This window comes from Kogia breviceps, chromosome 8, assembly GCF_026419965.1.
Source record: "Kogia breviceps isolate mKogBre1 chromosome 8, mKogBre1 haplotype 1, whole genome shotgun sequence".
In the NCBI taxonomy this organism is placed as follows: Eukaryota; Metazoa; Chordata; class Mammalia; order Artiodactyla; family Physeteridae; genus Kogia; species Kogia breviceps.
The window spans coordinates 27,930,562-27,943,684 of NC_081317.1; the positions used below are offsets into that span (position 1 = coordinate 27,930,562).

General features: G+C 46.6%; 1 protein-coding gene across 4 annotated transcripts in view; it reads left to right on the top strand.

The window, feature by feature from the left end:
• Positions 1–13,123, top strand: part of ABCA1 (ATP binding cassette subfamily A member 1) — a 138,823-nt gene that overhangs the window by 103,646 nt on the left and 22,054 nt on the right. For 2 of the 4 annotated variants that reach the window (XM_059072098.2, XM_067041041.1), the window contains exons 23-32: positions 682–902; positions 2,136–2,208; positions 3,160–3,362; positions 4,467–4,515; positions 4,707–4,820; positions 5,884–6,032; positions 7,667–7,791; positions 9,085–9,183; positions 11,800–11,989; positions 13,010–13,104. In XM_059072098.2, the coding sequence (XP_058928081.1) occupies positions 682–902; positions 2,136–2,208; positions 3,160–3,362; positions 4,467–4,515; positions 4,707–4,820; positions 5,884–6,032; positions 7,667–7,791; positions 9,085–9,183; positions 11,800–11,989; positions 13,010–13,104 (1,318 nt within the window). Of the gene's footprint in view, positions 1–681; positions 903–2,135; positions 2,209–2,235; positions 2,315–3,159; positions 3,363–4,466; positions 4,516–4,706; positions 4,821–5,883; positions 6,033–7,666; positions 7,792–9,084; positions 9,184–11,799; positions 11,990–13,009; positions 13,105–13,123 lie in introns of all 4 variants that reach the window. The other 2 variants (XM_059072096.2, XM_067041040.1) reach the window with 1 other exon arrangement.

The following is a 13,123-nucleotide window of genomic DNA, read 5'->3' on the forward strand; positions in this document are numbered from 1 at the left end:
GCCTGGTTTCCAAGACCCTTCTAGTTTACACTTCATTCTCTAGGGGCCTGCAAGGAGAAGAGAAATGGCGATAAAGGGCATCCTCTGTGGGCCCCCAGGGCTCCCTCCAGCCTAGAACTCTCGCATGTATAGTATAATTATGGTCTCCTATAGACTGAGATTCCCAAGAGCCGAGGCTGTTGTCCTTCATCTCTGTCCCCACGTGGTGCACTAAACTTGTGTGCTGACACAGTGGATGAATACGTGAATGGATGGGAGAGGTGCAGTCAGCTTAGAGGAGTAGAAGGTACACAAGGTGGTACAGTATGAGGGGCATGGGTTTGGAGTCAGCTCAAGCTGGCCCAAGACCTTGGAAAAGTCATTTAACTTGCCTCGGCTTCTTTATCTATAATGGTGGGAGTGCCCACCTTACAGAGGATTAAGTTAAATGAGAACGCACCTAGACCACGTAGCACACTGCTGGCACGTAGCAAGTTCCCAAATAACCACTCCTGTCCTTCGTTCTGTGAGAGTGCAGCAGCTGTCCTCACAGCACTGCCATCCTGGGGGTCATGAGCACACAGGCCTCGGGGTCTTTCTCCCAGGCTTTCCCCTGCTCGTCTTCCTGTAGTTCTGGCCACTGCGATCAGTGAGGACAGCAGGCCTCACCTGTGCCTTGTCCTTGTGTTTTGTTCCCGGCAGGCCGCACCATTATTCTCTCCACACACCACATGGACGAAGCGGACATCCTGGGGGACAGGATTGCCATCATTTCCCACGGGAAGCTGTGCTGCGTGGGCTCCTCCCTGTTCCTGAAGAACCAGTTGGGGACAGGTTACTACCTGACCCTGGTCAAGAAAGACGTGGAGTCCTCCCTCAGCTCGTGCAGAAATAGCAGTAGCACTGTGTCGTACCTGAAGAAGGTGAGTTGCAGTCTCAGTGCTGGGCTGGTGCCAGGTCCAGGGGGTCAGGACTCGTTGGCTATGAGTGGCTTGTCCACATCTGCCCCACTCTGCCACCTTGAGGCCACCATCTCCCTGCTCTGTGTCCCTTTGAAGTCACGTCGCACCTCCTACATAGAAATCTCTGGGGACTTCTGTTCCCATCGTGCTAGCTCTGCTGAATCCCATTTCCTTTTCCCTATGGAGACACAATGAGCGATGGAGAAGGCCCTTGAGGCCTTAATTTTGTTGAAGAAGAAAGACTTACCAAGAGTTAAGAGCCTTAGCTGAAGAATGCCCTTCTAGTGCCTGCTCATTACCTTTAAATCTTATTGACCTTAACTTTTAAACTACAAAACAGCAAATATATATTGAGCACTGATTTCATGCCAGACACTCAATCTGGCAGACTCTGGCCATAAAAGAAAATCATGATGATAGTTGTAGCATTGTTAACGTTTGCAGACTTTTAAAAAAAAAAAAAATCTATCATCTCAAAGTACAGAGCAACCCTGGGAAGAAGGTATTGCAATTATTATCCCAGATGAGAGAAGTGAGGCTTGTAGGGATTTCATTTATTCAAGGTCACCCAGCAAGTGAATAACAGAGGTGGGACCAGAACCCAATAAGCAAGTACATTTTCCCCTGTACTGCAGTACATGCCTGAGATTTATTTGTGTGTTCAAACACTGGCACCCAAAACACGTACATGCCAACCTTGACCTCCTGCCCACTCATTTACCTGTTAACTAGTGTCTTGCGAGTCAAAGTGCAGTCTGAGACAAGCAGCATCAGGGTCACTTGGGAGCTCATTAGGAATGCAGAAACTTGGGCCCAACTCAGACTTAACTAAATGAGCGTCTGCGTTTTAACAAGGTCCTCTGGTGAGGAAACACACATTAAAGCTTGAGAAGCACTGAGCTAGATAACCAGGCAGGTAAATCCCACGCCCAAGACGGTCGATGAGGGCCTGCTTACAGCATTCACTGGCAGGCCACAGTTCTTTTGAGAGCTCTGCTTCCCGTGCACACAGCCCACGTGTCAGATCAGATAGCTGGCCTCAGAAGCCGCGGCAGCCCAGCTGCATGCGTCCCAGGAGAAGCTCTTTGCTCCGGTTCTCACACGATAGAGCTTCTCGGAAGCCCCCAGGTGAAGGTGATGGGGCTGCACCTTGCTCGGTCCCTGACCCATTCTTACCTCCTTCTTTGCCATCAGGAGGACAGTGTTTCTCAGAGCAGTTCTGATGCTGGCCTGGGCAGCGACCATGAAAGTGACACGCTGACCATCGGTAAGGACTCTGGGGTTTCTTATTCAGGTGGTGCCTGAGCTTCCCCCAGCTGGGCAGAGTGGAGGCAGAGGAGGAGAGGTGCAGAGGCTGGTGGCGCTGACTCAAGGTTTGCTGCTGGGCTGGGGCTGGGTGGCTGCGGGAGAGGGTGCAGCTTGGTGGCGGATCGGCCTAACGCTTGCCGGGGAGCCCGGGGCTTGGTCTGGGAGCTGGCAGGGCAGTGTCCCAGAGCGGTGAGATGATTGGGGGTGGGGGATCCCTTAGGGGAGTGGGTCTGGCTGCACACTGGACACTGGAGACCAGGGATGAGGAGCTGAGTAGCCAAGCTGATGGTGCAGAGATTGGGGTTCAGTACCTAGGGAGGGTGAGTGCCCAGGAGAGGAGCAGCCCGCTGGATTTCCCTCAGGAGGTGTGCATAGGAGGCCAGTGTCGCCAATAACACATACGGAACAGAAGCCTTTACCCTGGGTGTGCCTTCCCCATCCTAACATCTGGCTGTTCCCAGGAAGGCTCTGGCTCTCCTTCCATGCCCTGTTTGATTAACCCTCTATTGAGGGAAATAGAAGGAGCCTCCTTTAAAAGGTTAGAGAAAGGTGAAGACTCTTTGACAGTTCCTTTAGTCAAGATTTCCATTGAAGAATCCTAGCACTTAGGCAATAGCCACCAGGCTTTCAACCTCAGAAGGCCAGCCAGCCAGCCAGCCTCCCATCATGCACTGAGGACCTACACTGTGCTCGCCTTTGGTGATACAAAGGTAAATAAGATCCAGCTCCTGCCCCCAGGAACTCTCAGGCCAGAGATGAACACGTGGAATGACTTCAGTGTCTGGGCCACGTGTGCTGTGTGGGCAAGCGGGCTCTTGAGCAGTAGGCAAGGGAGAAGGTGGCGAGTGGCTGGCCCCTAATGGGGGGCCTCGGAGTTGGCTGAGCCGCGTCTGTTCTTTGGTCCCTACAGATGTCTCTGCAATCTCCAACCTCATCAGGAAGCATGTGGCCGAGGCCCGGCTGGTGGAAGACATTGGGCATGAGCTGACCTACGTGCTGCCCTATGAAGCCGCCAAAGAGGGAGCCTTTGTGGAGCTCTTCCATGAGATTGATGACCGGCTCTCAGACCTGGGCATCTCCAGTTACGGAATCTCAGAGACTACCCTGGAAGAAGTAAGTTCGGTGGCTGGCTGTCAGAATAGAGCAGGGCCAATGATCCCGGGGCCAGACGGGCAGCCTGCGTGCCCACTGGGAGTAGGATCACCGTGGACCTAGGCATTGAGTGCTTAGGTCGCTGGCATCTGGGTTGTGTTGGTTCCAGTCAGCCCTTTGAGGTTGTAGTGGGAGATGTAGGAGAGAAGTATTAGGATTGCTCCCTGGTATGACTGTGTCATGACCATGCATCGGAAATGGCCAGCAGTTATGGAAAATCTACCTGTGCCACGTGCTAACCTTGGTGTGTTTTGTTTTTTGCAATCATTGTAACTTCATTTAATCCTCATAACAAGATGAGAAAGTGGACATTCAGGGACGCCAAGCAAGGATTCAGAATCAGGGGTTTGGGGCTTCAAAGCTCATACTCTATTACTGTGTAAGCAGTGCCTCTCTTTAGAGAGACCTCAAGGGCTGGAAGGGATATAAAATTGTCTGGCCCGGTAGTCTCCAGTTTTGACAGTGCAGCAGAATCATCTGAGAATATTATTGACAATAAAAATTACAAGGCTCAGCTCCAGGGTCTTTGAATCAGAATTTCTGGAGGTAAGGCCTTGATGTCTGTACTTCTATTGCATGCTTCCTGGGCAGCGTCTGGGCATAATCAGAGTTTGGGAATCACTGGTCTAGTTCATATTGTTTTCTGATGTTGGAATCCCTGCCATAACATTTCCAGTGATGGGAACCCCTCCTCCTCTCTTGATCATCCTGTCTCGGATAACCTATCACAGTGCTAGCCTACTGAAAGATTTGGGGCCATAGACTTGGAAGAAGCCACTTGGCTCATTCCCTGTAGGTTCAGAACAAATTCCTCCTTCTGCAGTGTCCTCGTGTCATAGCTTTCATTTGAAAATGATTGTCTGGATTGATAGCTGTCACCACTGGGGAGATGTTCTCTGGTAAAAACGGCTTCCCTCCCAAGTGACTCTGACACAGTGTTATCAATAAATGAGTCTTCTACGTTTTGTCTTCAGGGGCTAGCATACCATTCAGTCATGTAATAATCGTGGCAGTTGCTCTCACAATGTGGTGCTTATGACACTCTCACTCACTCTTAATTTTCAGATATTTCTCAAAGTGGCCGAAGAGAGTGGGGTGGATGCCGAGACCTCAGGTAACCCTCCAGGGGGGCTGCACATTCTCTGGGCTGTGGCCCTGTAGGCTGTCTTAGCTCACCAGGCTTGTGCCTTTCCCTTCAAACTGTTTTATGACATCCTTACTTTTAGTGTATAGATTTGTTACACATTCAGAGTCTGTTTTGTTACAAATAAAATGAAACATGGGGTTCCTTCCTTTTGCCTTCAGATGGCACCCTACCGGCAAGACGAAACAGACGGGTCTTCGGGGACAAGCAGAGCTGTCTTCGCCCATTTACTGAAGATGATGCTGTTGATCCAAATGATTCCGACATAGATCCAGGTCCGTTTGGGCCAGATCTTCATTCCGTTGCTAGAAAGTGAACTTCTCTCTTATGTTCTTCTCCAGTGTTATCTTTCGAGGTCCTTGAACCAGGATGATAGATGCCTACAGGGTCCAAAGGGAAGAGAGAGAATGAGAAAAGCCACTTTCCCCTTTTCAGGGTTGTGCAAATAGTCAAACCTGAAAGAGCCTGTCCTCGCCACTTCTTTCGCTCTCTCAAGATACACACACACATCAAAAGATGGCCCCTCAATCCTCTGAATCCATTTCTTATCTTTTCTCACGTTCATTAGGTGTTTAATTGTTGAATACATGTTCTCTGAATGGATGGAAGATTTTGAAACAGTGAGGTGAATTTGCTTTTAGAGTTAATTGGACCCTTAGACTTAGCTATTTTGGATGAGTGTGTCCCTGTGTATTTGACTGGGTTGGAGAAGGGGGAGGCAGGAAATGAAGCAAATGTTGGTAAGATGTCAAGCCACCGCAGTTAGAAATGGTTTGTTTAAGACAAGGATTTCTATAAAAATTTTTCGGAACAGAAACCTTCCTGACTCTCCCATCCCTGTGCCACGTGAGTGTGTGACTCTCATATTCTCCCTAACTTCATACATCGTTAGTGCTTAGACCACTGGAATGTGTCCACCTTTTACCAAAAATATAATAAATGGGAGACAAATTGCTATTGTGTGTTCTCAAGTATGTCAGCCTACTTACATGGCCTGTTTTGTAGAACATTCTGTAAGAAATTGAGGATGACTTGATTCATCTGAATGGCTTGATGTAGCACCATTATGTGTGAACATCTCTCTTCAGCTGTCTCAAGGCACCTTCATTTTTCTGTGCTCATCAGATAAGAACCCAAAGGCAGGGACTGCTGCTGTCATACGTTTGGGGTCATCACTTTTCCTTGGATGTGAATTTGTCACCAAGGCCCTTTACTCCTTTACTTTTACCTTCAAACGCAAGCCTCCAAGGTGGTTGCTGAAGGTACTGGAGGGAGGAGCGTGGGGATCTCAAAACTGCCTGATATAATTAGGTGACCTTCAGTGTTGGCTTTCTGCAGAATCCAGAGAAACAGACCTGCTCAGCGGGATGGACGGCAAAGGCTCCTACCAGGTGAAAGGCTGGAAACTCACACAGCAGCAGTTTGGGGCCCTTTTGTGGAAGAGGCTGCTGATTGCCAGACGGAGTCGGAAGGGATTCTTTGCTCAGGTGAGAAGTGCTGTTCCAGGCCAGGGACTCAGCCTTCCTTGATGGGCTGCAGGCTCCCTGACCAGTGAAGACAGGGTAGCATCATTGTTATAAGATGGACACTGGAGCCAGATTATCTGTATTTCAATCCCAGTTCTGCTTCTTGCACTCACGTATTTGTTGCAGGTTACTTTTCTGAGCCTCGGTGTCCTTATCTGTAAAATGGGGATAATAATAGTACCTATGATATAATTGTTATGAAGATTAAAATGACTAAGTGCTTAGAGTGGACTTCACATTAGTAATTACCGTGTGTGTTAGTTTTATCGTAAAGGAGAGTAGAACAGGGACAAAGTTTAGAAAAACCGGCTGGGCAAATTAAACGTTCATAACTTCAGAGATATGCCCAGATGCACTCAACATACGAACTTATTGGAAACTTGATTTTTCTCTAAGTTGATGTTTATATGAAAACTGATAGAAAAGATAACCATAGGTCAGACAAAAAAAAAAAGATAAACAGAGAAGACTCATTACACTCTTGCCTGCATGTCAGTGTTTGTACGCTAACTTGCTGGGTTAGGGGAGATGAAATTATTCCACTCTATAAAATCAAGAAGTATAAAGAAGTTACAGAGATTCTTCTCTACAGACTATGTGAGTAACGCACAGAATATGAGTTTGGAGCGTATAGACTTAGGTTTGAATTCTGGTTCTGCTACTTATTGTCTCTTTGGCCTTGGGCAAGTTACTTAGTCTCCCTGAGCCCCAGTTACCTTGTTTGTTGTTTGGTGATAATGATATTACTACTTAGGGTTGTAATGATAATTAAATGAGATAATGCTCATACAGTTTTTTCCCATGGAATTAATCACCTAGTGATTAATTTTCTGCATTGAAATGCGAGAACATTAGAACCAGGAGCATCATTTGGATTTTTTTTTTTTCTAAACAGATAAATTTCTCAGGAATAAATAGAAGGAGCTTAGAGTTTGCTTATAAAGTATGTACAAGTCATTGTTTTCAGAGAAGGTACAGGTGTAAAGTTTAAGGTGGTTTAGTATAGCTGCTTTTCCCTTTCCATGGAGACAGTGCTGTAGAGTGGTTTTATCAAAGTATGGGATCTGAATGGGTCACCTAGTCTATCTGCAGATTACAAATGAGAAGACTGAGGCCATAGGGGATGTGACTTCACATGGATACACTTGTAGTAGAGACAGAACAAAACTGCAGGTCTTTTGGCTTCTGGTCCAGGCTTCGGCTCTCAGCTTTCGTCTGAGCTGAGCTGGGCTCATGGCCAGTGTGGTCTTTCTCAGGTTTTCAGGGAGAAGAGGGACCTGGTGTTCTTAGTCACCCTGACATGTGACCAGTGTTTACTCTGTGAAGTTCTCAGCTCTGTGCCCCTGTCAGGGGGCCACAGCCTCTGGCCTTGTGTTGCCAGCTTCCAGAAGTGCCCCGGAGGGAAGGGGTTTAGATTTCAGTCTCCATTGCTTCCAACCTGCCAAGAATGCGTTGGTGGAGCTGCGCCCTGTGCACACTCGAGCGATGGCTGGTCTGAGAGGCTGGCTGGACTCACAGGGCCTTGCCCTGTGGCCTTCTTTCTAACCCTTGTCCTTCTCCTGTGGTTTCTCTTCCCTCCTACCCCCTGGTTATAGATTGTCCTGCCGGCTGTGTTTGTCTGCATCGCGCTGGTGTTCAGCTTGATCGTGCCACCCTTTGGCAAGTACCCCAGCCTGGAACTTCAGCCCTGGATGTACAACGAACAGTACACATTTGTCAGGTATGCGTTTGCCTTCTGCGCCCAAGGTGGGAGGAGACCTCAGGCCGACCCAGGGTGTTTACTGTGCTGAGGGCCAAGGAGATGGGGACCCGAGAGTTACACAGGGCCGTGGATTTATCAGCTGTGGCTACAGCTCTCACACAAACTCATGTTAGATGCAACGGACAGTGGTGAACAAAACCTGAACTAACAGGCCAGTCCTCTTACCGCATTTAAACTCCATTCCTCTTTATACGCTGTTGTGAGGAACATGTGTGTCTTATGTAAGTAATCTGCCCTTGTAAAAAAGTCTATGATTGGGCTATAATATATTTGGATTTTCCTAGCTCTGTCTTTATTCTGTAGTTGAACACATGGCTTCCATACACTCAGAGCATCACACCTCCAGGTTCTTGTTTTCTGCACGATGCAATTCGTGTATTTATTATTTAGTCTTTTAGCTTATAGATAATAGCTAGCTAGTGTTTGTTTTTTAGACCCAAATACCAGCTACTCTGTAACAATCCAGCGCTTCAAACAAAAGGACCAAGGAATTTCTGCATCACGTTATACAGGAGTTTTCCTCAGTCCCATAGTATTTGCAGATCTTTCGATTGGGGAAGTGTGTCAGTGATATGAAAGGGAAGCTTTAAAGAAAAAAAAAAAATATATATATATATATATTTATATGTATATATATGTAAACATGTAAATCAGTCTCCTTTTTGTCTAATCCCATGCTTCCTTCCTATTTAGGGCAGTTTTACTTTCTTCTTTCCTTTCCAAGCTGCTGACCTTGTATTGCCCGGGGCTGTGGAACACATGGGCTTGTTTTGTGCTTGTAACCTGTACCCATCATTGCTTGTGTTTTCCAGTTATCCATACAAACATTCGGCCCATAAAATCAGCCTGCCCTTTCCTAGAAAATCCCTGTTGTCCATGCCTAATGGATAATTGTGAAAGTACTTTTGAAATACTGATCTTTAATGAATTCATGTACTTCACATTAAAATATATACGTAAAGGTGTGTATATTTGTGGGTGGGTGTATACACATGTGTGTGCACATCTCTATACATATAACTTATTTACATACGCTCCACTTTGGAGTGCTGTATGTTACCTTGATGACAAATATATGGCCAAAGGCTGAGTTCCTTGTGGGTGGGTTCCGTGTTTTATTCATTTCTGTTTCAAGAGTTTGGCACACAGGAAGTACTTAATAAAATGTTTGATTAAAAAAAAGTCACCTTCCTCCTCCCAATTCATGGTTTTAATGAATTGCTGAGCTGGCTGCCTCTCATGTACCTACAGTAATGACGCTCCTGAGGACGTGAGCACCCAGGAGCTCTTGAGCGCTCTCACCGGAAAGCCTGGCTTCGGGACCCGATGTATGGAAGGAAACCCAATCCCGTGAGTGCCACTCGAGCTGTGAGCCCCTGCACGGCTGGCTTCTTGTGCTTGTCACCTGGTGTGATCGCTACACTGCTTTTATCATTTGTATGCCACATGGTGACTACCATCATTTGCCCTTTGAAACATTTTTTATTTAAAAAAAAAGTGAATATAGTGATTTAATCAGACCACCTAGGAACAAACATAACAGACTAGGAGAGTCTTCTAGCATCTTGCCAGATGTAAACAAATGACTATAGACATTTGTTTACTGCTTTAGAAATGAATATTTAATTTAAATAGTACTTTATACTGATCCCTTTTCTCCAGCTCCTATAGTACTTTATACTGATCCCTTTTCTCCAGCTCCTATAGTACTTTATACTGATCCCTTTTCTCCAGCTCCTATAGTACTTTATACTGATCCCTTTTCTCCAGCTCCTATAGTACTTTATACTGATCCATTTTCTCCAGCTCCTATACCTAAGTTCAGAGACAGGCTCCCATTATGTATAATTTGCAGTTTTGTTTATCAGCTTCTTCACTCCAAAAGCCTGAAAAGGTGGCATAGTTTTTATAAGAACGGACATTTTCTTCTTTCAGAGTTGCATATTTTTATCATATTCTCCTTCAAAGTCCTTTTAAAAAATGTAGGCAGTGTATAAATAAATTCAGTGAAATAGCCACACGACTCTAAGTGTGTATGGGAGGAAGGCATGGCCAGAGATCTTTGTGAGTGAAGACAAGGAAGAGAGGTGAGGAGCTTCTGAGAGGACCCAGCGATGGTAGAGGCAGGTTCAAGTTTCCAGGCTCAGGTAGGTTGTTAACCACAGACTGAGGAATTATGGAGAGTGTGGGAAGTTGTGGAAAGATTGGAGAAGGCCTAACTTGAATTCCGGGTTCTAAAGGGAAGATAGTGAGCCTGCAGGAGACAGACCAGTGAGCATACCACCTGTGTGTGCAAGGTTTTAGAACAGATCGCTAAATGGATAGCCATTATGTACTTGTTGGCTCTTATCAATTGAGTACTTACTGGACATTTGTTAGTACTTAATACTTGCTAAGTGGTAAATCCTGACAGTATCAGTTCCTAAAAAACAAGGTGACCAATGTGGAGACGGTCAGAGATTTCACAGGACTTTTGATGAGATTCCACTTGGAAGTTCTCTGTAGGCGAGAGAGGAGAGTGAGATGAGGTAATAACACAGGTAGGTGGATTCATCACATGCCAGCTCGACAGTGTGGACTCATAGATGGATGCCAGCCAAGGAAGGATCTGTAGGAGCCAGGTCTGCACTGAGAGGTGCAGGCCTGACATCACAGGCCCGTAAGCCTGGGGGCAGAGCACCCACTGATGTGTACTGGGCTCCGTCTGATGTAAGGGCCCCACTGTGGAGACTTCTAGGTTTTTCAGAAAGTAGTGGAACTGACCTCAGCCAGTAATCTTGTGAAGGTTTTAGAGCGTGAGCTTCAGGACAGCACCATCTTAGTCTGACTTTTTCATTTAGTCCAGGTGCTTTAAAGAGAGAACTAGAGTGCAATCCACAAAACTGTACATTTGATAGAAGAATCATCTAAAGACTGTGGCTCTGCTTCAAATTGTAGAGTTTTGAAACTGGAAGGGATGTTAGAAATGCCTTGTTGAAATGTGACTTACTGAGACAAGTCATTTCATACTTTTGTTTCACTAATGGAGAAAATAGGCCCTGAGAGGGCAAGTGACTTACTGATGGTATCACAGTAATTCAGAGCTCAAGTCAGACATAAAGGCCTGTCTCTAGTTACCTGGGATGCTTGCAAACAATCTAGCTCTTCATGGGCCAACAACTGTCACCCCTATTCACTCCCCCAAATTCTCTACTCATTTTGAAACATAAAGTGAATCCTGACACTCTCCACCAGGTTTCAGCACATTGAGCATAAAATGCAGACTCCTTCCAGGCCTATGTGCTATGGCTCCTGCCTCCCTCCTCCTCATCTCCCAATACTCTCCCTCCTAGCTCATCACATTCCAGCCCCACTGCCTTCCTGTTGTTCCTTAAACGTAGCACACTCGGGACCTTTTCACCTGTGCTCTGTTGCTTCTGCTTGTAATATTTTCCCCCTAAATCCCTGCCTAGCTTGTTCTGCCCCAAAATTTAGGTTTTGGCTGAAGTATATGACCTCTTCGGATGGTCCTTTGTCACCAGTCACTCTGCCTTTATTTTGCTTCACTTTTGGCTATCTAAGACCATATGATTTAATTGTTTGTTATCGAACTCTTTCCTGGGAACACAAACTCCATAAAGGCAGAGACTTTGTCTTCTCACCCCAAATTCTCAAATATGCAGGACAGTGTCTGGCACATAGTAGATGCTCAGTGAATGCTTGTTGAGTGAATACATGGGTGAGTGATTGAATGCCAGTGATTGGATTGACTTGAGTTCAGTATATGAGCGTTTAGGCCCTCTTTGTGTTCCATCATCCTTCACTGTAAATGAGTTTGTAGCTTACAAGTCTGTGGGGCGGATCAAATAACCAAGTGATGAGGAGATAGATGCATGTTTGCAGTTGTTATTGATTGGTCCTGTGCTCTGAGGCAATAGGAGAGGCCAGGCCCTCTTGGGTGATCCTACCTTTGACGTCCCTTTGCAGAGACATGCCCTGCTCGGTGGGGGAGGAGGAGTGGACCACCACCCCAGTCCCCCAGACCATCACGGACCTCTTCAGAAATGGGAACTGGACGATGGAGAACCCCTCCCCCGCCTGCCAGTGTAGCAGCGACAAAATCAAGAAGATGCTGCCCGTGTGTCCCCTGGGGGCTGGGGGGCTGCCTCCTCCACAAGTGAGTCACTTTCAGGGTGTGACTGTGCAGGTGGGGTGCAGGGTGGGCTTGGGGAGGAGGAATGGGTGACCTGCCGTGTCAGGAGGGTCTCTTTCAGTCTTGATTCTTGTCATAGGGAAAAGCATGTGAGTTTTGAGAGGAGGGGCCTTGGAGCACATTGTTCCTGTATCTGAGGGAGCTTAGCCTGCTTCTGTCTTTTGAAGTCAGCCTAGTTTCCTTACTGGTTCGAGGTACAAGCAGAATACAACACTCTGGATCAATGAGCTTGGAAGGCACACAGTGGACTCTCCCCCAGTGGTGGTGTCACGGGACAGACTGTGACAAGCCCAGCTTCATCTCTGCCTCTGCCAGCGATGAGCTGGTGACCTTGGACAGGCCACGCTGAGTCCCTGGGCCTGTTTCCTCACCGCTGAACTAGGGAGGCTGGCCCATAAAACTTCTGTGGGTCTTACAACTCTGACAGCCTCTGAAACTCTGAGTGTGGGAAACAGTTCTGAGCCATTTTTTCTGAGAATGATTTCATGAAGAGACTTGCTTTTGATGTCTCTCTGCTGCCTTATCAGCACCCAGGTTGCAGGGTGAGGAGAAGGAATTGCAAATGGTGTTGAAAACTTAAAGCAGTCCTTCCTGATTACCTTTCTTTAAAATAAGAGCTCATCTCTTCATCAGTATAACTCCAATGAACAAAAGAATTCACTAGGCATAGTCAATGGTGCAGCTCCCTAAAAACCTTTTGTAACCATAAAGAATGATACTTCATGGTCTGTTCTGATACTTCATAGTTGTTCAGAATAATTTGCTGGGGCTCTCCTTGGCTTGCCATAAGTGAATGGCCCTGCTGAGAGCAGAATGGACCAGACCTTGGTGGCTGCCTGATGGCAAAGCCTGGACCCTGTGGGCAGAGTCTGGTCACACTGTGGTACCTGTTTGAGGGACATGTGTCATTGTTGTCCTTGATTTGTTTTCTATTCCAATTCTGGTCCATAAAGACACATGCACTTGGTTTTTCTGTGATAACAGAGAAAACAGAACACTGCGGACATCCTTCAGAACCTGACGGGAAGAAACATTTCGGATTATCTGGTGAAGACATATGTGCAGATCATAGCCAAAAGGTCATTACTTACTAAATTG